Source organism: Mastacembelus armatus, chromosome 8 (assembly GCF_900324485.2).
Source record: "Mastacembelus armatus chromosome 8, fMasArm1.2, whole genome shotgun sequence".
NCBI lineage: Eukaryota > Metazoa > Chordata > Actinopteri > Synbranchiformes > Mastacembelidae > Mastacembelus > Mastacembelus armatus.
This window is the reverse complement of record NC_046640.1, coordinates 15,476,423-15,503,452: the sequence shown is the minus strand read 5'-3', so window position 1 is coordinate 15,503,452 and position 27,030 is coordinate 15,476,423. Positions and strand designations below refer to the sequence as shown.

At 40.6% G+C, this 27,030-nt stretch overlaps 2 protein-coding genes across 2 annotated transcripts in view; one reads left to right on the top strand and one right to left on the bottom strand.

Annotated features, from left to right (window-relative positions):
- The window catches only part of coro7 (coronin 7), a 91,265-nt gene that overhangs the window by 20,007 nt on the left and 44,228 nt on the right, over nucleotides 1-27,030 (bottom strand). The window lies entirely within an intron of this gene.
- Nucleotides 3,947-26,205, top strand: vasnb (vasorin b). The gene is made up of 3 exons (XM_026325874.2): nucleotides 3,947-4,181; nucleotides 10,656-10,717; nucleotides 22,344-26,205. The coding sequence occupies exon 3, from the start codon at nucleotides 22,351-22,353 to the stop codon at nucleotides 24,415-24,417; it is 2,067 nt and encodes a 688-aa protein (XP_026181659.1). The 5' UTR covers nucleotides 3,947-4,181; nucleotides 10,656-10,717; nucleotides 22,344-22,350; the 3' UTR covers nucleotides 24,418-26,205.

The window sequence follows — 27,030 nt, the reverse complement described above, 5'->3', positions numbered from 1 at the left end:
ACTCAATGCACTGTATCCAAAACAGCTCCCTCTCTCTCACAGTTTGTGCTGGCTATTTGTACTACAGTGTATACTGACTAATACTGTACATTCTGACAGTACACTAAATGGTATTAAAATAATGTTCAAGGTCTTAAAGGATTCAAACTTAGCCTTCTCCTCTAGGCAAACTGCAAATGCTATTTTCAGAGGTTCGATGCAAATTTATTCAGATTTTGCACATGCAAAAAAAAAAATCTCCTGCTAAATTCAAGATTTCAAAAGAGGGTTATTGTCTCGACTGATATCGTGAAAAGTGAAAAGTCATTTTGTGGCAAACTGTTAACTTGCTCTCCCTCACAAGTCTTTCTATCTCTCCTGCAAGGACACTTTCCTTGTTCATTGTCTGCTGAACTCACCCACAGGCATGTTGTGAACAACAAAGAAACATACAGCTCAAACCAAGACACATGCTCAAGTCTCTAAATAGACCTAATGTATGGTATGAACGACACTGTGGAGGTTATGACTGTGTAGTATTAATATAGTTATGTCTTTATTGTCGTCTACCTTTGTTCCATGACAATGCATCCCCTTGGAAGGAAGGTCATGCAATGTTAAGGAAAACGCCACAACACATGCTGTATTTACTGTACAACAAGCAATGTGATTACGAACACAAAAATCAAGTGTAGAAACTTATGGTTATTTAGAAACCTGGACAACGTGCATTTGATAGAAACACAGCTCTACTGATGTATGAGTGCACATAGCAGGCTGCTATGTGCACTCATACAGGTCAACAGCTACAGGTCAACAGCTACAGGTCAACAGCTTTATTAGAGGAAGGACAATGGCTGTTCTGATCTGCTCTGCGTTCCTGTGAGGACTGGGAGATAAAATCAATTAGTGATTTTGTCAGCCACAAACACAAGTATGTTTATCTACGTGAGGAGTTCATGAGTTAACTGATCCACAAGGATCTTCACAAAAATATTCATATTCATTTTATGAGCACACTGCAACACTGACTGATGTTTTTTAAGTCCACCTCACAGTTGTATAATTGCAAACAATAAATCAAATCGAACTTGAAATAAAGATAACCAACAACATAAAATCTACTATATATCATAGTGGCAAGAAAAGAACAAGGAGGGTCAGAAATGATGAAGCAAATGTAAGAGAAGGTGAGTAAGCCAAAAAAACAAGGGACTAACTAGGGTGGGGAAAGGAAAAGTGATGAAAGTCTGGTTGATGAAATACTTCAGCATGAGTTTGCACATACACTTAACACAATTGCAGATAAGTGAAGTAAAGGAAAAAGAAAGATAAACATATTACAAGTGACAAAGCTAGACTTAAATAAAAAACTTAATAAAAATAAAATAAATTTCCAGTAAAACAGAAGAAAACTGACAAGAAGAAGAAGAAGAAAAAAAAGTGCATGATGCTGTGTGGCCAAATGCCTCTAGCATTAAACTGTTAGCAGGCTGTGCCTGGCTCAGCAGCAAACCAGTGTTTTACTGGTTCCCCTGGGCAGTGTTAAGGAGTGGGCTGTATGCCTCCTTGCCATCTTTTACTGAGCCAGGGTGATTAGGAGCAAAACGTGCTGACGGCACATGCGGTAACACTGTTACAGCCACTAGACTGTGATTTACACCACTGACCGAGCGCCTGAAACTGTCCTATAATGTACAAACACATGGAACAGTGTAAAATAAACCTTTGTTGTTGTCGACACTAAATAACAGAACACAACAGACAAATGAGGTAGAAACATAATAAATAGGGATGTAATAATGTGCATAATTAAACAGTTGAATAAAATGCTGTCAGTTTAATACAAATTGGTGGAACAATTTTTCATGCATTTTTAAAAAAAAATTAGCCTTATGATAAGACTTAATATGAGATATCTGTGGTCACCACATCTGGTTGTTTCTAGTTGTTTTTTAAAGAAACTGTCTGATTTAGTGCTAAATGTCATATTATAAAGTTGCATGTTAGAACATGTAGTAACAGGTAATTTGGTAGTTTCTAGATTTGGTAGTTTAAAAAAATCAATTAAACATTTTAATATTATATTATATGATTACATATAATATCCCAGGCTGATTCTTATTAATATCTTTAATCTGATTAATATGGATCAAAAATGTCTTTTAAAAATGTTGTCCCATGAGGTTGAGAACAAATTCCAGTTCATTTTTCAAAGTGCAAAATGTAAATTTTATAAGTCTCTAACTCTTAAAAATCTATTAAAATTAACAAACACTTTTTATAAAAACTAAAACTGTAAAACTAAACTTTATTTAGTTTTGATTATACTATCATATACTATGTATATATTATAATTATAGTTACATAGATAAATGATCCTGTTTTATCAATTGTAAAATATTTTAATGAAATTATTTCTTGTGTTTTCTGAATGAACCATTAAAACTCTAAATCAGTCATGTATTTTTTAATACTCTGTACTCTGTTGAACTTAATGTGACAACCATGCTACATTCAGTTCTTGATGACTGAATCTGAGAAGCAGTCAGATGTAAGATTTGTGCTGGTCACCAGTCTGGAGGTGAGACTGCCTGTGCTCCACAGTTTCTGGTCAGGGTAAGAGTTGATATATTTCTTAATCTGTTCTTTATTTCACCTGAACATATACTGAACACATACTGTACTGTAAAATTTAGTTGTGGCTATGAGTGAAGAGCTACATCTGGACCCTTCAGGACATGCGTGAAATCATTTCTGTATTCCTGCAATTTACTGTAATGCCTTGCAGATGGTACAGTGTGCATGTGTGTGTCACATGGGTAATAACTCCTACAGCAGGAGTAGGAGGAGAACAAGCAGAAGAAAGATATGAGCCATGAGACTGATATTAAAAAGTAAACTGTACAAAATACATAAGCACAGCTCAATAAGTGAAACGTAAGTGTAACAGATACCGGGGGTTGGGTTGATTTCAGGAGGCACGTGCGCGCCTCTGAGCCAGAAAGATGTCTGTTGAATGTTTTTCTTGTTCTTCACCTTCAGCATGAGGGTAAATGATGTCACCACAAGCAGAAATCTGGCCTGGTTTCAATTATTTTTACAATTTCTTGTCAACATGTAGAAAAAAAACCTGAAACCCTGTAGGTCAAACTGATACAAATATTAAAGCACCGTACACAAGAGGCTTCTGCTGATTTCTGAGTCATGTGGCTAAAAGTACACTTTGAAGGTGACACAGTTCTGGAGCACTATCACCTTACTGTACCTTGTTGGGACTGGCTGACATTGAGACAGGCTGCCAGCTGCTGACGGCTAGTTTGTCACTGGTGTTAGGAAGTATTCCTTAGCTTTCTCAGCCTGAAGATGACTGTGAATGAAGCAACCATATGTGCTAATGCACACTGCCAGTACATTCTCCAGGCAATTCGGATGGATATCAACATAAGTATAAGAGACAGCTTTCTTAACCCCTCTTTTTTTTTCTTTTTTTTTTTATAAATATCGTTTAACTCCATATAATAGTTAGATGATTTGCTTTAGTTTAATGGGATGATGTATAACCAGACAGTTTCAGTTGGTATTACCTGGTCCAAGCATTTTGCCTTTTCAGAGTGTCTGTAAACCTGATGCTGACACCCTGTCACTCACTTATTTTTCTGGACAATCTGAATAAAACGCATACTTTATAAAGCAACTAAGGTTGTAGAGTCTTTCAAATGAAATGTAACCCACTTCTCTGTACAGTACAATACTGAAACCATTAAAGTCTCCTGCTTAAAACAGGTCGTGCCGGTAGGCATTAAGGTATAGTGGCCTGGAAAGAGGGTGGAATTTTTCTCCTTCAGCAGTCAGACAAGCTGCAAGGTGAGTTGTGTGCTGCTCTCCAGGCTGCGCAGGAGTGCGCGCTGCAGCCGTGCGCCTCGCCTGGCTCCTCCCATCCCTCGACTTAAACTCTCCACGGTGCTCACCAATAAAGCGCTTTTTGTCCACAGAGTCAGCACTTGAGCGCATTCCTTGACGTGGAGGTTGGTGTACCTCTCCAAGGATTTGATGAAGACAGCTCGTTATAAGTTTAATACGTTCGCAGAAACTTTTTTTGAGAGTGCGCACACTCGGAGAACTACAAGGTCTATCGGCGAACTGCTCCGCTTGGATCAAGACTGAAGAGCGCACCCAACTTTACTCTTTCGAAGTTCAGGGTAAGAGTGTCCTGCTTTGACTAATCACGAGAGTAAACACTTGATGCTTTTCAGGGCTTGGAACGGGACCGAGAATTGTGCGTTAATAGGGTTAAGTGAGAAATGCGGTTAAGGTGGAATATGATTCACTTTAGGAAAATCGTAATCAATTAAGTGCTTCAATTAAATGTTCGTCAGGTTTGTATCGTTTTTAAGGCAGAACCAACCAAAGCACTCATGTTAACAGTGTTTGTGTGTCTTGTATGACAACTTATTTAATTAAAACTCACTAGAATAACCCAACACCGTGCGTCAATTCTGTTCAGCATTAAGCTGATAATATAATAGACATGTTTCGTAATAATAAGACCTATTTAGCGTTTCTATAAACCCGTGTTTCATCCCAGCAAATGCAGAAAGATGCTGTAGTTCTTTGCAGTTATCTACACACCTACAATCAACGCTGCACAGGCTTATTGGATGTAACAAGTTTTTATCGGCGATGCGGGCGCCACTAATGCGTCAGATCAGCCAGTGCTGACTGTAAAACAGGACGTCTGTATTTGGGAAATGTGTAAAACGCGAGCATGTGCGCGGAGCAAAACGAGCCGTCGGGGCGGTAATGAGGCGGGCTGGTGTTGGACCGCAGGACGCCGTGCAGCATACAGGGTCCGAGCCGAGTGTCTAGACCGCACCGAGCAGTGCTCACCGCAGAGGACAGCTGTTTTTGGACACATAGAGATGAACATCCCACAGCAGAAAGTATAACACAACACAAGTCTTCAAACTGTTTGGGTACGCAGGGCGCTCACAGGGGTCAGATGATCCAAATTTATCCAGTGTTTGGATACAAAAACTACTGAGGCCAATGCCAAGCCTGATTATCAGCAACGTGTTGACTTAATGTGGCGTCATGATCATCAGAACAAAAAAAAAATCCTTAGGAATTTATTATGTTATCTGATAGTCATCTGGACTATTTAGTATGACAGATGACAAAAATATCCTGTCTGTCATCCAGCACTGGTGGCCAAGTTTCATAAACATGAAAGATGATGCAGTAATACAATATTAAAGATGACCACCAACAGATGCAACTCTTCTTAAATTACACCACAATTTTATTAGAATATTATAAATAAATTATTTTAATTTGATTAAAAGTTCCAGATTTCAAGTTAAACAATCCTTTGATTTGTAGACGAAGGGTCTGAGACAGATCAATAAAACACTGTCCTGTGTGAGAAAAGGTACATGCAGAAATTAGAGATACATCAGTCGCCTTCAGCAGGTGTGCAAGAGTGACACCGACACCCCAACAACCAATAACATCCAATAAATGACAAGACTCAACACGTTTAGACCGAACTCTGTTCCACAGAATAAAAATAAAAGGAACTTATGCACGATCCATTTATTCTTTTCAGACAATACCAGCTTATCTGGTATGGCAATATTAACCTTTGATTCTGTGAGAGGGATCATCGTAAAAGGAGCCTTGTTGAACTTTTTTGTCCCAAAGACATTTAAAGTACAATTATAAAATACAATTATATACTTTTTCCTCAGTTGCTGGGATGATTAGCACTATGTTAACACTCAATGAAAGAACAGTGAAGTTATTATTATTAATTAATGTGTAAGACCAGGCAGCTGCCCCTTTCCCTGAGATGGTTAATACATGTAAAAGATCTGGTCTTCTGACCACAGTCCTTCCAGCTTTCAGGCAGATTAGCATCTTTTACACATCCCCCACAAACAGGCATGGAAAATCACCTAAGCTTTCCTGGGGGAAAAATAGGCAGCGTAAACTCCTCCAATAGCCCCGCTATTAATTCCTCCACTGGTGAACCGCTTGTTTCTCCACCATGTGTTTCCTAACAGACTATCATTATGCTATTGGAGAAGCTACCATGTCATTCACAGTGTATAATGGCTGTAATTGGTTTATATTAGGCTACTAGACGCAGCAGAACAGCCACAGGAGGCCAATTATCCTTGACTAATGTGGAGAACTTTCAGGCTACTATGTTGCACAGATTGTAACACTTACAGTACAAGAGAGCAGTTGTGGTAACAACTTGACATTGCAAAAAAAATACAGAAGTGTGTCAGCAAGTTGTTTTCTATATATGGAGGTGTACATTACAGATGTAGAGCCCACTGTTTTCTGCTCCAGTGTTTCACTCTCGTCGAAGCTGACTTGTGTTTTGCACAGAGAAAGAGACTGAAAGAAGTTTGAGGAAGTAAATGGAGGAGAAATAAGGAGAGAGATGGAGAGAAGGAATAAAAACGTAGGGTAATATTCTTACTGCAGCTTTTACACCTGTGATGTAAAATTAAAGCCAGAGATTGTGAAAATATTAGTTGCATAACAAACATTGTGACAGTTTGACAATGAAATGACGTTGGATGTCCCACAGAACATTTATTACCTTTAAATGTCAGTTTGTGAACGGGAAGCAGGACTAACACAAATCATAAAACCCAATTTAAACAATTAACCATCAGCCTTCTTTCACACCAGTGTGACAATGATGTTGAAACCACACTACCAATCCAGAACTCGGTTGCTATCATTGTGTCAGTCTGCACTTTTATCTGTATTTTTACAAAATCATGGCTGGTGTTTCATTATCTGTGCCAAAGAGCTCAGGAGAAAAGGAACACTGATGTCTAAATCTGGTTATGATGAATGCTGCTACTCTCATTTCTCCAAACTGGCTGAGAGTGGGGATTTTCACATTATGTCTTACACTACCAGAGCTCAGTTTTACACCAATTAGGGGCAGTGCCTGAAGCATCCTACCCTGTGCATCAGAGGGATTACAGGGTTAAAAGTCAGGTGCTGAGGTGAGGAGGCCCGGGGAAGGGAGGGGAGGAGGAATATGGGGAAATGGGGTAGGAGAGTCGGGCATTCACACAGCAGGCAAAGAGGAGAGGTGACAGGGCAGAAAGTTACAGTAAGTGTGTGAGTATGAATGTGTGTTTTTCTTAAGCCCATGTGAAAGTGAGGTCCCATCACAATTAGCTAGTACTCTGTGTGAGTGAGAAAATTCAAGATATACAAATCGTTCATCTGTCAGTATTAAAGGCTTCAGCATGTCCCTGATCAGGTGCTGCAGAGCAGAGTGTTCCCCGTTTTACAGCAAGAGCCAGAGCTTCCCACTTGGAGGGGCATCTTAAGTAAAACTCCTAGGCCTTCAAAGGCCTCAGCCTCGCACATCAGTGCTGACCCAGAGGTATGTGGAGGCAAACCCCAGCCCTTATGCTGCCAAGCTAAATTGAAGAAGAGCTTGCCGATGCAGCCAAATGATGCATTCAGAGGAACCACTTCAAAACCTTGCAAAATATACACACACATGCAAAGGAATCTAAGGGCTTTGGAGTGCCCCAGTTTGAGTACAAACCCCAAATAACTGCTTCCTCCATGTCCACATCCACACACAGATATACACATGCTTACTGTTGTCAGATCTTGCCAGTTTGCCTGTCTTCTAAAGCAGATGACACTTTGAATCAAACACAACACAAAACAAAGTACTAAGCTTTCTATTAAATGAAACTCTGCTATTTTTTACCTTCTCATGCTGGTTGGAAATTCTGTAAAAAGCCAAAAATCCCCCAAATTCCTAAACTGACTCCAGTGAAGTGCTGAGGGAGAGAAGAAAAGTGAGAGAGACAGATGGAGAATAAGAGAGAGAGAGAGGATGAGAGGGAGGATGCTCATCCCAGAAAGCCACCACAAATTGCTGCATTTCAGTGGGCCCATAAAAAAAGAGAAATGGCTCTTAATCTAAGGTTGTAATTACCTCTGGCCAGCACTGTAATTAGGAAATGAGCCTTGAACTAGATTTTGCTGGGCAAGAGCAAAACAAGGGTGCACGTGCACACGCACACACACACACACACACACACACACACACACACACACACACACACATGCGCATATATATTGTTTGACCAAAACCTGAACTAGGAGAAACAGATTTTCCCTATGAGAATAGGGTCAAATACTTAACTCGCGGTCATTAATCAGTAATGAAAATTAAACAACCAGAGAGATGAACATTAACTCTTAAAGTTCTCCAGAAGTGTAGACTGGTAGAGTAAATTTGTGAGCTCATTTGTGAGTGTGTGCATTATCTGCTCACCATCAGGTTCAAATATCTGAAAATCTGTCCATCACAGAGAGTGTCAATCTTCACACACGCTCTCATGTGGTACATACAAACTAACACATAAGCACAGACCCATTTTCCTTAATACCTATTTCTTTTAAAGACATGGCACACAGATAGTGCTATCTGCTCCAGTCCGCACTGTTAGTGTGCGAGGGGCGGTCCGACAGAGAAAACCTGTGCACATTTATACGTGCAAATGGCTGCTTGTGTAAAAGTCATCATGTACTAGCCCAGATCTCAATCATTCAACACTGCAATCAAGAGGTTGTGACAGTACCACAAGTCACAGCTTGTCACTGGTACATATTCGCTATACAAGAAGCATCAGAAAGTGTCTCTTAAAACGTCAAGCAATGCAGCGCGCCTACAGCAAAACACAACGTTTTTCTCCTTCTAACCCACTCTTCTCCAGCAGGTTTGGGCCTCAAGCTCATGTTTTGAGCCATAATTTGGCTCAAATTGGTGAAAGCTTTAGATTATACCGTTACAAAGTGGTTCTTGCATTAACATCAGGCTGCTACAGCCAAAGAAAAGGGTGAGGCGATATTTATGTTTAACAGATGAACACAGAAGAAGAAAGAAAATTATAGTGGACAGAAGACTGAATGACAGTCAAAAATAGCTCCTTCAAAAGAAAATAAATATGAATTTAAAACAAATAATGGTGAAAACAGAGAAAATAAGGGACTGGCAGGTTAAAAGATACTACCAATGTTTTGGCAGTGTGCAGTCTGCACAAATTAAAGACCAAATGTCTTATGGAAAGATGTGGACGTAGATGTGGAAGCAACAACCTGAGGGTTTACGGCACACCAACACAAGAATGCTGAAGTTTTGCCTTTTAGATAAGTGCTACAATCAGTCAAAAACCTAAGTGGTGAAGATGATTGTTGTTGCATTGTTGCATACTTTGTTGCAATAGATAAATATCTATTTAAATAATAAGTTCCTTCTTCAAAGATAAATATTTACAGTGCAGTCTGAGAGGGTGACACAGTGACCTTAGGAAACTAAGCACAACAAGTCTAGAGCATTAACACTTTGTACTTACAGACAGAAGACTCACCTAAATAGCCAAGCATACTTTGTTGCAGTTACCTGTACTAATGTACAGTGACATGAGTGCAAACATCCCTAAAACAGACTCTGAGCACACACAGAAACATGCACAAAAGCCTCTGTGCAGTAGTGCAAACCACCGCAACAGATAAATAAACACACAGACGCAGGGCACAGAAAGGGCCTGAAAGCAGGCCAGTGAGCCAAACCCTGGACTGTGGCAGGCTATTTTCAGATATACACTGCACTTCATGTGTGTCAGCGCACGTGAACCACTGGGCAAGAGATGGCATATGCAAAGTGAAATGAGGTTTCAGGTGTAACACAATTACATACAGCATGTGGTTATGTAGTCATCTGCAGTGTTTTCTACTGCACAGACTCAGAGTCAGAGCTTAGGAATATCAAATATTGCTTCAAAACAGGGCTTAGCAGAAACACAATGGAAGAGTGAGACCTATGAATGTCTAGTTCAAAGTATGTACGTTGTACAAATAAGAGAGAAAACATGATGCATGTATCTCAACTAGTGATTTTCAAAACAGTTTTACAGCCATTCTTTAAACCAGTTAAATGAGGAACCCCCCCCAAAAAAATGCTATTAGAAAAAAATGTGGGAGCTGCTCATGGCCAAATGTCTCCAGCTATATTTATGGTCCCATAACCATGCTCAAAAATAATATTCAGTATTAGTTAAGACTGTATTTGTAAGGAAAAGCAAACACAAATGCACACACAAATATACACACAGAAATCCTTCTGCGGTAATGGATAATGACATGCCAATCATTAAAAATCATTGTGCAGTGGGGTCAGCCACATCTGATCAAAGCACTGTGGAAAAGTACAGGGACATATTTTGTTTTTTTGAAAACTCTTAAATGAGTATAAGGGTTCAGAAAAAAGTGACGGTGTGTCATGCCTAAGTCAAAGCCCTACACACACAAAGAGACACACTTGGGCCACAGCTGATGGGTTGATACCGCAGGACAAGGAGCTGACAGTGGAAAGTGGTCGGTTTGCATTCTTCCCCTCCCGCTCTGTCATTCTGTCACACAGCCCATCAGCGCTCAGCACGCTCCTGCACACAGCTGGAATCCAACCAATTAAGAGGAAAAAAACTTCCTGTTTTGTTTTGGGGCCATTAACAATGCATGGCAGGAGCACTGGATTCCAAATAAGTGACAAGAAGAGTCAAAAACATATTGCAACATGCGTTATGTAAAAGGTTAAACTGTCATATTGTTTCCAGGGAAAGAAGACCTGAAAGCAAGAAAAGTGGAGCAGGAGTAAAGGAGGAAGCGCCTCCACTGGGTGAGTGAAGCATTAAATTACATCTGACAGTTCTAGCAGTAATCTGTATAATTACAATAAGATGCGGTCAGTTACTAAAATATAAAGCTCAGGATAGTTTTCATCCTAATACAAGAAGCAGTTTAGTGTATGATGGATTGCATGAGCAAAATTGTTTTCTGGACACATGCAAAATAAAACTTCCTTTGAATATTTGCATCCCAAACTATACGCTGTTGGCGGTCCTTACTGTGTGCATCGTAACACCCTGCTACCTAAATAGGATTCTTTCAGGCAACTGTGAGCCTCTTAATAAGACTGGCAAGAGAACAAGAGCAACTGTCTCAACACACATCCTGCATTGCATAGTTACTGTGAGGCTGTGTAGAGTTACAGACAGACGGGGTAGGATGCAGACTTGTCAATACACGTAATCCTGTATGTATTGATGGTATGTTTAGGGATCAGAGACATATTTGTTTTTGTTTTAAATTTCATTAAACAATACACTGTCATTAAAAGATGCATTTTTACATTTAGATTTTTTTTTTTCATGACAGCTGATACTACTGAAAATTAAAAAAGAATAGTGTCAGTTTTAATCTTTAAAAGTCCCCAACAAAGATCAGAAAATATTATGGAGAGGAAAGCGAAGAACAAAGGGCCAAAATGTGCCAAACCCTAACGCTAATTATTTCTGTTTGGAAATGGCACTGTAAAGTTTAATTTTCACTGGTTTTAAGAAATACATTTCCTAAACTAGTTAAAATAAAAACCAAACCTAACAAACCACCTATAGTGTATATGCTGTGGTCTGGTTTTCGTCATTGTGTCACTAGTGAAAACTGCTGCTCTGATTTTCAGTTCTACTACACACCCATTTCTGACCCCTCACCCTCTGTCCTGCATCGTTCCTGTGTTGTGGTAGTTGTCAATGAGCTGTGACAGGGACTGTGTGGGCTTGTAAAGACATAAACACAGGACAAGACTGTAGCCTCAGGCCTCTGGACGCACACTGCTAGGCTCACTAATTGGCACACAACTCCTCCACCTCTCTGTCTTGGAGTAGACCAGACCTCCTCAGGGAAAATACACGAGACAGAGCAGCGGTGTGGAGAGTTCGTCACTTAGAGTGTAGCACACATTTCTTACATGTTACGGAATCTGGGGCTGGTGCATGTGTGCTTGCTTGCTGTATTATTTGCAACATGGAAGCACTACTACAAATCTGATTGACAACATATATGCATTTGAATATTCATTAAAGACACAAGAGCGTGTATGATGATGAGGCTCAAAGCCAAGTATCTGGCTGTCTGTGTTACCTATCATTGCAACTTGCAGCTGTGCATTATACGTGTTTCTTACAGCACAACACCATGGCAGCTGAGTATACCTGATAATGTTAATATTTCTACCAAAACGCAAATTTACTGTAGAAGAGCAAACAAGGGTGTTCCAAGATATTTATATACTCTGAGTTTTACTGCAGACACACACACACAGGTGTGTTAACATCAGTACACACACACTGATCACACGTGTTAACAAAGCCACACAGGTACGCATTGTTCTGTGTGCTGCAGGTCAGTTCAGGAAGCTTTTGTACTCACTCGATGTGTATGAACCAATGTGCTGATGAGGGCAAACAAACTGCTCTTTATTTAGACAAAATTGCTATTCAATGTTTTAGTAACAAAGCATCATTCATTCCCTCGCTCTCTGCAGCAGTCTGCCAGGTCATCTCAGGTTCTGTGTACACTCTGACTAACCCATAGGGTACAGACATACAGACACAAATTCTGTATGCTAAAGACATACTGTAGGTCCCGGCTCCTTCAAAGACACACCAAGGGATCATCTCTAATTATTTAGTGCATGGGCTTGACAGTATTAAGAGTAAAGTTCTCTTTAAAGCACCATAATAGTGTTTTTTCATGTTTTACGCAGTTTTATCCACTTTAAATCACATTCAGTTTCCATCATGGTTAATTAATACTCAAACCATGCTGCTGTGGTTTTTGCACATTTGAATCTGTTTTTTCTAGCACTCCAGCATCCATTGGTTTCCATTCATTTCCATGTAATAGGAAAATCTACTATCAAACAGTTCAAACTTGCTTGAGTTTTAAACACTGTCTGCACTGAGTTTCATAGTTGTTAGATGGGAATGTGGTGCAGTACTTTCAGGTGAAACTGAGCTCAATTAACCTGCATTACTGTACAGTAATAATGCAACAAATATGAATCCAAACTTGTTCTCTGTGAGGGATTAATTCACTGTAATTAGCTTTATAAGTCTAATAATAGGCTTTTACTGAAATGAGGTGTGGGCTTTTAAAAAAGCACCATGGGAGCAATAAATGCATAAAACAGGCCTCGGGGACTTATTCGCATTGGATTGATCTTTTCTACAGTTTGCTCAGCAGACTTGGCTTAGAATGGTTTTGCATGTACTGACATCCATAAGTCAAAAGTATGTTATGTCCTTCTCTTCCTTCTCTCTCTCTCCTTGTTTGTGTTGGATATGAGGAACCTTCAGTGAGTGCACACCTGCTGGAGGCAAATTGTGGGGCTCAGGGTCAATGTCTTAATAGGCTGTTGCTGACTGATGTCTTTACACTCAGTAAGATTGTAGGGCTCACCTGTTTAATCAGGGGATAGCACTGGTATGCAGGTCACTGTGATAAACTAGGGATTACGAACGGTCATTTTTCGGAGAAATTTTAATATAACATTTACTGCACGATTTGCTTCACAGTGTATAAATTAATGAATTCCTCACAATACTAAATTGCACATCCTTATAGCCTTTATATGTTTAAAGAAACAGCAGTTTGTGTGTCAAAAAACACCTAAAAATGCAGAGTGGTAGTAATACTGTTATAAACACTGACTCTGTCACTGACAGAGGCATGCCTGTGTTGGGGGTGGGGGGAACTGCTGTGCCTGACTGCTGGTTTGGCAGTCAGCCTCTCCAGCTCGGGGCCAGTGCCAACACAGGCAGGAGTTTCACAATAAATTCCTTTGTGACAACCTAATCAGCACCAGTGATCTTCGTTTCACATTTATCTTGTGTGTGTGGCACATGTCTGGTTTTTTTTTTTTTTTTTTAAGGAAATGACCTGTAGGGTAGAATGACTAGAAAAATCACAAACGGTAGTTATTAAGGAGGTGCATGGGTTAGGGGCCTGAAAAACAGGTAGCACTTCACAATGCCTGCCGTTAAACTAAAGCTGTAGTACAGAAAAAGAAAGTTCCACTAGTGTGATATTCACTGTGTACTTAAAACATTATTTACTTCATGTCACTGACAACTGAATATAGAAAAGACTCAATATAAACCATACTCAAGCCATTAGAAAATGCCCTACAAACTTGAGTAGCAGTGAACAGCAACTAATAATTGAATTGAAATTGTCAATACATTTATTAATTAATCATAGGCTTCCTTCTGGAAGATGTAAATATGAGCTTATTTCAGTTATTCTTATTGGAGCTCACTGAGAGAAATGTTACTTTTCTTGTATAACCACAGACGTGTATGTGCACACAGCCCATTCAAAAAACTGTTCAATGCAAATGAGATGTGAGTTTATATCCATCTTTTCCAAGTCTATAGTGTTCTAATAATTCATTGCAATTTAAAAAGGCAAATAAGTCCATGTTTACCTGTCACCGCTACCACTGGTCTAAGTTTCTGTTTACTGTCACATTACTTTGGCCCTGAGCACTTATTAACCTAATGAACGCTTTGACAGCTACATATTTACCATAAGGCCCTGGAGCGCTGTTGTGACAGATGGAGAAGACATGCTTTCATCAGATTCCAGTCATACTCTTGCCAGCTACACGAACAAACCTGAGAGAAAGAAACGAGGTGTGCAGAGGAGCGAGGGGAGGAAAGGGTGCAAAATCGATAAGCGAGTATTTGTGTCAGTTGCAGCAAATGTAAACTACTGGAAGTTGGGGGAGATACTCAGAGAGTAAGTGGGAAAATGAGCCAGTTGTAGAGACAGCTGAGTAGACAGGCAGACGGATAATGTGCAAGCGTCTCCTCAGTCAGTACGTGTGACACTGTTTGTCTAACAAGGATAGTCAGCTTGCCAGTCAGTCGGTCTTACAGTCAGTCAGTATGCCTGCCTGCTGCCTGACTCATACACACCCTCTCATTCAGTTGCAATCCAATGTAAACTTGCACAGCGCTGTCACAAGAAAGGACTAAGGCAAATATTGTCAGCATCCAGCTGGGTGGTCCATACCTTGATCTTTTAATACAAAGACAAAATGAGTGATGGTTTAAATCAGTCATATTGATGCTGTAATTCTGGCTTACTATCTATAATTGTCTAGGTTTTTCATCATATATGATAACTCTTGCTGTGTTTTTAAATAACATAACTCCTTACAATAAAAGCTGAAGGCTCCTGTCTTTAAAGCTGATTATGCAGTACTATTCTGGAAAAAGGCATTTCATATCATACATAAAAATCAGATGACAAACTAGCAATGCAGTCATGTAGAGCTGGAAGGAACTTCAGTAGGACAGGTAGAGTGTCAGAATGTGCACATTATACCAGGCCTATGGCTGACTGATCAAACTGGTCCATCCAGCTTCAAACCACTTCAAACTGCAAGCGCACACACACAGCACAAACATTGTCCTCTCCGCGCTTGAGGCCAGGTTCTCTCAGGTGTTTCTGAGAATGTCACAGATGTCTTTTTAAACTGATTCTTGTCCCTATCAGGAACACAAAGCTCCGGACCACACTGTTTCCAGGGTCAATGAGCCAGACAGTACAATACAGTTCTGATTCTGTGAGGAAATATAAATAGTCATGTACAGCATATGAAGTCACAAGTCAAAACTTGGCAAGAGTCCAGCTTTATGACACTAGGATGTTGTATTTACTGTTTCCTGGTGATGTGGTGCTTTTGCACTCAGCAGACTGTGACTTTTGCAATGATGTGGTTTACTGTGGTGACTAAGAAAAGAAAATATATACAGAACGAAAGAGAGTGAGTAAGAGAGACAGAAAGAACAAATAAGGCAAAGAGGTCAGTGGTTTTATGCCTCTTGGCAATGACTGATTCAGGCCAGGTCAAAGAAAGACTCAGCAACATAGTGGCATCGTCTTGTTTTGGTCATCGATGAAAGAGGCTCCTAAATGATTTTTACACACAATTGAGACAAGACAAGGCATAGATTCAGATGCCACAGGAAAAAAAAAAACCCAACAGAAAACCAGGTTGTCAGTGCTGCACTGAAATCATTAGAGTCTGTGTAATCTGAGAGTCTGTGGTGACGATCTCAGACAGATGTGTTTGTAGTGTTTGTATGTGTCTATGAAAGAAATGTGACTGCAACTTCAATGATTATCTGTCCCCAGAGGTCACAGGGCAGGGTACACGGATGAAAGATGTCTCAGTATTGAGACATTGCTTACTGGTGCTAAACAAGAAGATACTGTGTTAGAACTGAGGCAAAGGGAGGGAGAGAAGAGGAGAGAGTCTGCCTCAGTACATTCATTTTGTGCTCCTCTTCGTGTGCCTTTAAATTAATGAAATAAAATATAACATCTACGTCATCTCTGAGCAATAAAACAAAAGGAAATGGTCCACATTTCCCTTTGGAACTCACAGTACCTGTTCTCTAAATAGAAGAGGCTGAGCTAGACTGCAGACATGCTGTTCCAGAGAGGCTTAAGCTTTGGCGCATCATTTACTCAGACACACTCCACAGGTTTTGGGTTTCATGTTGCCCTGGAGGAGCAGAAAAGGCGCCTGTTGTGGAGATGAGAACCTGCAAGCCTGTGAGCTTCAAGTGTACATCGTGTGTGAAACTGGAGCTTGGTGTAGGCCTGTGTCAAACAGGGTCCGTTATCGGTGTTGTCTGGGCCACAGGTGCAATAGATGACATAGAAAATAGAGCAACAGTGGTAACACTAATCTGAGCCTGACCTTTGACCTCAAAGAGTCTGTCTCGCTGGCTGATGGTTTTTGTTGTCCTTTGGACTGATGCCATCTTAAGCAGATGAACTAGGCAAAAATGACTGTTTGGCTTTCAGAAGCTTTCTTCTCTTTTATGTTAATACCTTGCTCTTTAGCAAATGAAATGCAAGCAGAAATGTAATTATTGACTTGGATCAGAAAATCAAACACAGAGTTGCTCCTATAGTGCAGCAAATACACCTGGAGTGTATATTATGTTCTCTTTTAAGACTTCCAGGCACAGGCCCTATAAGCAGTGCTTCATACAGGCCAGGTTGAAACCCTAAATCCCAAGAAGAAAAGGGCTGCTTTTCAAACCTGTAATAAGCTGCTTTGCAACTCATCTAAATATGGAAAATGTAGAAAACATAAAGGCTGGACTGAGAGAAAGGCATAAGAAAATGAAGGTGAACTAAAATCTGTAACAAAGAGGTAGCCTGCTAAAAAACTGCTTGTGCTAATTAAAACATCAAGCCTATGGCATCAATCAGCACCGGCACAGCTGATGTACAAAACTGCCTGCTACAGGGTCTTTTCTTGTGGTCAGGCTGAAATCAGCTGGAAAGCTTTGTTTGTGCACCATACTGTAAAACTACCATGGCCCCTAATCCCTCTTTATTCCACTACAAAGCATAGCAATGATATTGTGGCTTTAAGATGAGTATTGCCAGTGACAGACATAGTAAAACTAATTCTTCTTGCATTCCACATGTCCTCATCTCCTGTCTGTGTTTGTGTTCTGCCTGCTTGATTGCCCTTGGTGTACAGTTTGTACAGTGCCAGTAAAGTATATTTCGGAATATTATCTCTCTCTTTAGGAAATTCAATACTGGCTTTACATACATTTTATACAGCTGATCTTGATTTACAGACACTTCGTGTCTCTGTCTAAACATGACATTTAAATTTGAAGATATATATTTTAGAAGTTTAGGAAAATAAAAAAAAATAAATAAATAAAAACCCTGAGCACCACAAGATCCCTTAAGTGGATAACCCTAAACTGGAATGATAATAGTTGCTCTCTTCTTCTTCTTATTATTATTGGTTACTGATGTAACACCTGGATTTCCCTGCCAGGTATCAATATATTCATATCTATGTAATCTAAAAGGTTTTCAGCTCCAAACATGCCTTTCATTTTGGTCCATACATATTCTGTTCGCTTATGTAATAGAGTTCAACAGGTACAACCAGCAAAAAGTACACACATTATAGATGCATTAGCTCATGCCATAAACAAATATTTCACAGCATTACATGCATACCAACAGTCTTGGGTTAACATGCCTAACATTTTCAAATTCATAGTTGTGGCACACATTTCCGCCTTCTGCAAAGACTTGCTCTTGTCTCTCCTGGGCTACTTCTTAAGTAATCTTTTCATCCTCAGATATCCTGCCCAACTCTTGCTTCTCCTTCCCAATTCTCTCTTGACCCCTTTGTCATGTTGACAGATAACCCCACTGGATTGTAGATAACAGGGTCCAGCTGTGGCACGGACAGTGCTGACAGTGGAAAAGGATGGGAATGTGGGGAGTGTGTGTTTAGAGGAATGGTCTTTTCTCTTCTGACAGGATTATAGATTAAAAAAGGGGCAAAATAGAGAGGAGAAAGAGAGACATGGGTTAAAGGACTCACATCAGCCATCATCACAGCATTTCTCTGGGTGCTTATCATTTACAACCAATGTGAATTCATGTCTCTGTACTAATGTAGTAAATATACATGAGGAGCTGTTATAGTAATGTATTTCAGTAGCGTACCCCAGTGAACTGAGCTGTCAGACCTTCACCACTGTAGATCATATTCTAATACACATACCACAGCCATTGTTCCCTTAGAAGATAAAGTCCCAGAAGACAAGGGGCCTCTTTAATGGCAGTATGCACTCTCTAGTTTGCAGCCTTATCCCCTTATTGTGACTTGGCATTGTGCCCCCCTGCAGTCTCTGCCCCAGTCTCTGGTCTGCTGGATTATGCAAGTAGACACTGACCTGCGACTCCTCCACACATACACCCCCTACAATCTTCTACCCCCTCTTGTATCCTTCACTGCCCCTCAGTGTTGGCCTTCAGCTCGGAAGATAAGGGCTCTTGACGCTCGGCCTGTCGGGATTTAATTGCTCAAGCCCACTTCACCCTCCCAAAGCCAGGCCTTATCCAACTCTGCACCCCGGAGCCCCTGCTGACAGAAACCTGCTTGTCTCCACTGCTCCTCTGCATATGTTTTCTTTTCCTACTCATCTTTAAAAGAAAGAAAAAATGGATAAGAAATGAGCTGAGGGAGAGGGAAAAATGCTTTTCTTCCTTTTTCTCCTCTTATTACCTGTTTCATTTTTCTTTTAAAGGGGCTGACCATGTAGTGTTACGCAAAGACATTCCCATGCTCTTTTTTTTTGTATTTTCAATTTACTGTTTCTGGCCCTCGGGTGATTCATCAGACTGCACATTTTATTCTATTACCAATTAACATAGACTCAAACGTAAAAGGCACCTCAATGTAAGAACAGAATGAAAGAGATTATATAAAATGATCTAGTCACAAAGATGGTTTTGTTCTCATTTATAAAAGCAGCACCATCATTCATCAAATCTATTGTCTGTTTATAAACCCTGAAAAACTTCCTGTTAATCTCCAAATGCCAATCCACTGAGAGAGCCAAGCTCATTTTTTCATACAGAGCTGTTGCCTGTCTCAGGAATGTCTCAACAAGCACGCAGGGGAGAGAAAAGGAAATTACATCTTGAGAGAGGAGGAGGTCAGGCAAGATGGGAGGAAGCATTCTTCCCTGTGCAAGATGACAAGCTTGCCTTTCTGTTATCTCTCTCTCTTTCTCCCTCTCTGGGTCACCCACCTCCACTCACTTCAAAACACTTGAGTTAAAAGCCACACAGGCAGGAGTCACTCAGCACCACAGTACACTGTGGATCCATACTGTAGTGACGCCATGATACTTACACCCTGATAAGACCTACACAAGTCACAAAAAAAAAAAGAAAACAGGAGAATCTAAACTTTTAAGCTAGGGTTTATCTATGATCTGGCAGTATTCACTGACCCCCCTGCCCATCCACAGTTTCTCCTCCACTGGGTTATCAGATGTGCTTGGCCCAGTTTGGAATGAGGCACACTCAAATAAACATTGTGCCGTGGGGAGCTACGGTAGAATCACCACGTTGAGTTTCTAAGAAAAATATTCTCAGTTTTATCTGCAAAGCTCCCTCTCTTCTCTTCTCATGGCCGCCTTGATGTTGTTGTATATTCTGGCACTGGATTCTTATACCCATCTCTGCTCTGATACACTGTACCAAAGTAAAGTTTTTTTTATCTCTGGAAAGAATGAGATTGGATTTTTGCACAACTTCAGAAACATACAAAAGAAGTCACACAAATAAGCAAACCCTTTAATATGAAATATGTATGTAGAGAAAGTAAAGAAACCAAAAAATCAACTAAAATAAACTGAAGGGCAGCACCCCACACACAGTTATATATGAAAACCTGAGTTCATCCGCATATACTGCAGCTGTTGCCTGATTCTTCCTTTCCTCTTCATCTCCTGTTTATCTTCCCAAAATCTTTTGTTTTCCCTTGTTCTGTACACATATGCTGCACGACAGCCACACTTTCTTTTTCTTCCCAATTCCATCTGACCCTTCTATTGAAATCTAACTTTTTTCTCTGTGAACTCAAGACTCCAGTTAGAACTGATTACTACAATTGAAATGTTTATTTCAAAAAAGTTTGGAAATTTCTCCCTAGCCACTGAAGCATAACTTAATATACTTCTGTAAAATTCTGTACACGTAATTTCTCCCTTCTGTTAATTCTGGGATAACTCAGATGTTATTGTTACTTTCTGGACATGATTTTCTACAAAGTTACTAAGGACTAATACTAAGAGGGTTAAACTTTTCTGAAAGGCTACCAAAGTTTTGGTAATTTTGTGTGCTGTTAGCAGGTACTCAGTCTGAAAATCACTGAGCTGCTTTGTTCAATCAAGCCTCGAGGTTTGACCAGGGTCATTTTATTGGCATGTGGCTGCAAAGAATAACATTTCTGCCCTGTCTGAAAAAATTATCCGGATAATAGGAATAATGTGTTGGCAGTGGGGCTCAAGCCAATGTCATTGTTGCTTTTAGTGTATACACTGGAGAAGGAAAAATAAGAGATCAAGGAATCTTTCCAAGGAGGGTGCAATTTCAAGGAGGAGTGGAAAGAAAAGTATGCTGAAAGAGAAGGAAAATAAATGCCATAGCTGTGGCATGATGATGCCTCTTTAAAACCCTTGATCTCCTCTCCAAGGAAAGACGAGTAAATAAATACATAAAGGAGAAGTTGGCAGCAGCTCTGATGCTACTGTAACATACTTGGACCAAGTTAACTTTGGTGGCATATTAATATATAAATTAAAGGTGAACCAAGCGGTGTGTTATTTAATTTGGAAATAAATGATAAAAAAGCAAGCAAGATTTGGGATCGGGTGAAATGTGCTTAAAGCACAGTAACGATTCTTCTTAATGGTCAGCTCTCTCTTGTAGATTTCATCCTTTTTACAGAATTGCTGTCCTGTCTTGTCCATTGTACTCCACAGCACTGCCACGCTTGTTTGACAGGTGGCACTGGCCATCATTCCGCATTATGACAAAATATGAAGTGTGTGTGTTTTTATATTACGTCTTCATATTACATCTTTGGACAGGAAAACAGCTTTGGGCTATCTGAATCTTCTCTCTATGTTTAGAATGCCACATAGCAAATTATCCACAGATGTCAGGCCACATGTAACATGGCAGACATACTGCCACACAAAGCTGACATGATATGCTTATGTGAAACTGAAGAGACCAGAGCAGTGTTTATGGTGAATTGGAGTGTGTGGAGCTTGTCACTGCTACAGTGACTCCTGAGAGAGAAAAACATTCAAAGTTACTCTGTGTTTTCACTTTGACGCATCATTTCAAAAACAAAACCAGTTAAATTTATTTGTCACCCTGAGTGCCAGTGTGTGTCTGCCATGTTTATGAGGAAAACAGCTAACTATGAGCCCATTATAACCACAGAGTGTGTGTATTGTATGCAGTGTGCATCCATAAGTGACTAGGCATCCCACATGTGCACAATGGTTTTGGCATCCCACAGTACTATCTATTACACAGATGACTGCAGGGAGAATGTGGCACCCCTTTAGCCAGAAAATTGTGGCACGATACCACTATGTTAACTTTTCCACAACAGCAGAAAACTCCCCCAGAAGCCTGAGGTCAAGACTGCAGCCCTATTGTATGAGATGACATGACTGCCTTTAATCACTGGCTATGTATAGTTAAACCTCTGATAGTAATTTCACTCCATGAAACAAACATTGAAGTATATTACAGAAGCACACAGTGAATCAATAGCTGACCTAGGCTGGTTTGGAAACCAATCTTTGCTGGCAGGAAGATATGTTTTGTAAGAAATTCCATGTTGTGCAATATCTGTCACACATTTGGTTGATGCTCCTAAACTCAAAAACAACTCTCCTATGTTCCATAGGCCATAGGATATCACCTACTGATGTATACTGTTTATAATCTGTCAGCATGTACTCTATGTTTTTCTGAAAATTTTAACAGAAGTTACTGACAGCTTCAATGTTCTCCTGTTCTAGGCTGACCATGGAGAGGGAAAGAGTCTGCACCATGAAAGGCTTTCTCACACCAGTGATGCCCTTTCTGCTCCTCCTCATCCTCCCTGATGGCATTTTATCCAGTAGCTGCCCAAAGGATTGCACCTGTTCCACGCTAGAATCCATCTTATGTTTCCAAAGACGCTCCTCTGTTTTTCCCAAGGGAGTGCCTCCATTCACACACAGTCTCTACCTCTTTGCCAATGGCATTGAAAGGTTGACAGTTGAGGACTTTCATAGTCTGGAGAACCTAGAAATGCTGGACCTCAGTCAAAACAAATTGACTGAACTTCCAGATATGGTGTTTGAACCTTTAACCTCTTTAAGAAACCTGGATTTGTCATCTAACCAGATAACACACATTTCAGAGGAATGTTTTCATGGTATGGTACTGCTTGAGCGGCTTTATTTGTATAGCAACCTTATCAAGACCATCCACCCTGCAGCCTTCGATGGCTTGGAGAACCTGCTGGAACTCAAGTTGCAGAGCAACCAACTAACATCCTTGCCTGCTCTCTCCATGCCCCAACTACTTCTACTGGATCTTCGCTTTAACTTCTTACCCACCTTGGGTCCTTCAGACCTTCAGACTCCAAACCTTGAGTCACTGAAATTGGGTGGTGTGGGCCTCACTAGCCTGAATAAGGATCTCATAGGTAGTCTGAAGAACCTCCATGAACTGGACATTTCAGAAAACCAACTAATGACCTTCCCTTTAGTGCTAAAAGAGATTCAGGGGCTGATTCACCTTAGCCTGGCTGGGAATCCAATGGGCCCTCTAAATATTCAGGACCTCCAGAACCTTGGGGAACTGCAGGAGTTGGACATTAGCAGCCTCAGTCTGCAGGGCCTTCCTGAAGAATTCTCCCACCTCTTCCCCCACCTCAGAAAGCTCAAAGTAGCAGAGAACCCATTCAACTGCCTTTGCAGTTTAGCATGGTTCCCAAGATGGCTGAGAACCCAGAGCATCACCCTGGAAAGAACAGAGGAGACCCGCTGCCATTTTCCACCCATAAATGCTGGAAAGGTATTGGAAAGACTGGAACACAGGGATTTTGGTTGTCCTACCACAACTACAGTTACCACTAGTACTGTCAAAACTACTACTACAATCCTGCCTGTTCCTGTCACTACTTTACCAAGTACTACTAGAGCTATTCTAATCCCCAGAGCCAGTGACAACCCTACTGATGACTCTCTCCTGCCCCCTGTCCCTCCATCCCCCAGTAGCAGCAGTATAGACACACATGTGGAGCATTTCTGTCCCTCTCACACCTGTCTGAATGGTGGTACCTGCCGTTTGGACCTGCATGGTCAAGTAGAGTGTAACTGTCCACATGGCACTTCGGGCATGTTTTGTGAAGTTCAAAACCAACCTTCACCAACTGATGCTGATATCCCCATGGCAACTGTTGCTGCAGATATGCCAGACATTAGCTCACATGAAGCAACTGCAACCTCAGTCTTGCTGGACCTCCACCGTTATATTGAAATGCGGCCTTACATTCGGGGAATCCGCTTAACCTATCGCAATCTCTCTGGGCCAGACCGTAGGCCAATTCAACTCAACCTGCCAGCAACCTTCCCAGAGTACAGACTCAGAGGCCTGAAGCCAAACTCCACCTACACTGTGTGTGCCAGTCCACTAGGTGCCCCTGCTGGCACAGATAGTGTCTGCACTGAGGCCCATACAGCACCTGAAAACATCAGTGGCGTTGATGCAAGGATCACTGATCCTAGGCTGACCACCATGCTAGTGCCTGCAATTGCCATTTTGCTACTCCTGGTACTGATAGCAATAGCCGTGGGAGTAGTATGCTATCTTCGCAGGAAGAGGTCCAAGGGCCACTTGGACCTAGACTGTGAGCCCTCCCAGCTAGAGATGGATGGAGTGAAGGCTGGTTTGGACAGTGGGACATTGCCTCAAAAACAATCTCAACTTATGATGCCAGAACCTGCTGTTCAGAATGGCAATCTGGAATATGAGGTGTTGCTACTACAGGATCACTGTACATCAAATAACAATATGTCTTCACACAAGTCTTCCTACTTTTGACACCTTTCACTACTCAGACCTCAAGGAGGACCTTAATTACTCAGCTCTGGTTTCCCCACTGTTGAAGTACATACAGCAGCAACTGATTGTTGTAAAAATGGAGGACATGGTATCAGTGAGCCAACCAGCAAAGGAAAAACTGGACATGTATTTAAGTAAGTGCCCTCTGGTTGTCTAAATAGACATTAAACAACTTCAAAAACATTTGTTTTGCCTTTATAGAGCATTGAAAGTGCCTCTAATCCATTTACATGCTGCATTCTGCTTCAGCAGTATTTCATCACCCACACTGACTGGCAATCTCTCAGCTCCAATGTTATGAGGCTGGGACAGAGACTGTGTGGTCATTGGATGAAACCTAGACTTAATGGACATCCGTGCCCTACTTTATTTCTTCATCAAGGAGTGTGCACTGAAATGGGGGTGTGCTTCCTTTCCCCCATGACAACAGCCTGCTCAACAGTTATGAGTTGTTTTTGCTTCATTTTGTAACTCCTCAGTACTACCCCAAAGGGATCAGTGCTTGCTGTGAATGATGTTTAAGACACCAAATGAAGTCATGCAGAGAAAACAGCTAGTGCTAGTATTGCTTTATTTGGCTCTAAAACCCGTAATTTTGTTGATTTTGTTTTGTATGTATGTTTTTTTATACCTGTGTCTATGTTTTTTTATTGTGCAACATTGTGACTGTTAACAGCCCTCTATATCCTCCAGCCCCCTTAAGAGACAAAACAGCAAATTAAAAGCTTTGAAGATTAACACTTGTTCAGTACCAGCAAAGTCAATCAAAGGGCTTTGCCCCCAGAATGTCAGACAGCCTAAGTAGATGTGAGTCTGAACAGACTCAAGACTAAATCCCCATTCTCTACCCAGCCTGCTTTACCATCACAAAGGGAGAAGGTAAGCAGGATTACAAAAGGTACAGAGGGAAGCAGCTGACTGAACTCCTCCAGTTTCAGTGCTGCATAGGGCTCCAACCAGTTCAGATCTTACCGTAATTACACTAAACACACAACTTCAGAGACTTTATTCTTTATATTCCCTACAAGGGAAACCATTTTATCCCTCAACCACAATTCACATGCAACATACTACTTGGCCTTGCTGACAACAAGCAAAGCAAACAGTGGTTATATATTGTGTTTCCACAGAGTGAAAACAGTCTGTGCAGTGTAATGCTGTGCACAATTTCTCTTTGGCAAAGAAAAATCTCCCAATTTTACTCACTTGCACCTAAGCAGACTATGGAAAGGCCAGATGCATGGAATAGCAAACATCAAGGTGTTTATATTGTGGATAATGAGACTTACAAGGTGGAAGCTCCACTGAAAGGTTATTATGCAACACTGAGTGCAGAGATCCACATCTGTTAAAATGGCCAAAGAAAAACATTTTCTGAGTATGTGTGTGTGTAGGTGTGTGTGTGAGATAGAGAGAGAGAGATCAGTTAACTTTAGCGATAATTCAAGTACATGTTCTGTCTTGTGCAAAAGCCTGCACACAAAGTTCCAACAGTTACCCCCTGTATGTGCCCCAAATAACACACACCAAAGACCCATCTGTGGATGTCTATAAAGTTACCTACAGTATTGCCAGTGCAAAATGAACAGTTCCATGCCAACAAAATATTTTGAGATCCCTCCCCCACAAATCTAAATCAAGCAATGCAACTGGAATTTTGTATGTAAAATATTATACATTGAAGATAACGAAAAATTATTTTCGATGTGACTGCTAATTTTTCCCTATTTATTTTGGGAAGCTCCATGTTTGTAATTCATTGTTTTTTTTTATTCTGTGAACTTATTTGTATAAGTGGAAAAAGTGATAATATCATTAAAAGAATATCAAAGACTAAAACAAAGTGAGTTGTTTCTTTTTTTTTTTTAGTTTCCAACTTCTCCTCATAAGAGGAAGGATTAGGTTGACAGGCAAGATAAGAATTCTGTTTGTCTTTAACTTCCCTTCTCTTTTAAGCCATCACTCAACGGGGGTGAGGGAAGAGATCACAGGAGGGGGTGTCCAGGAAAGAGAAAAAGACAGAAACAAAGGTATTAGTACAGATATAATTCTGCTGGATATTATAATAACTAACAATAGTGCAAGTGTATGTACTGTATTATTGACTTTCTTGTGATGCTCAAGGAAATGCCAGCACCAAAATCAGCCTCAGGTGACCCTGAAAATCTGTATATAATTTTACAGAAATACATCAAATAGGTATTGATGTTTAGGTTCAGTCTTGGACAAAAATGACGGACCAACATTACTAGGACAATGTTACCAGCATTGCTAAAACATGTTAAAAGTGATTTCCACAGTGACATGAAAAATAATAAAATATGTACAAAATTATTAGATTCTCTTCACAGTGCACTACAGCTAAACAAACCAAGCCTATTCCAAACCAAAAGGTTGTGGAATATCAGCAGTGGCCTGAAGTCAGAATAAAAATAATGATCATGTCTGAAAAGACTCAGGTAGTAGGTGGATTTAACCATGTGTGACTCCCTGGTCTGAGCCTAATGAGTGAGCATTGTTTGCAAACCCACACAATAAACAGGCTGACCACCCATGTTTTTTTATAGGAAGGATGATGGTAGGGGACTGGGG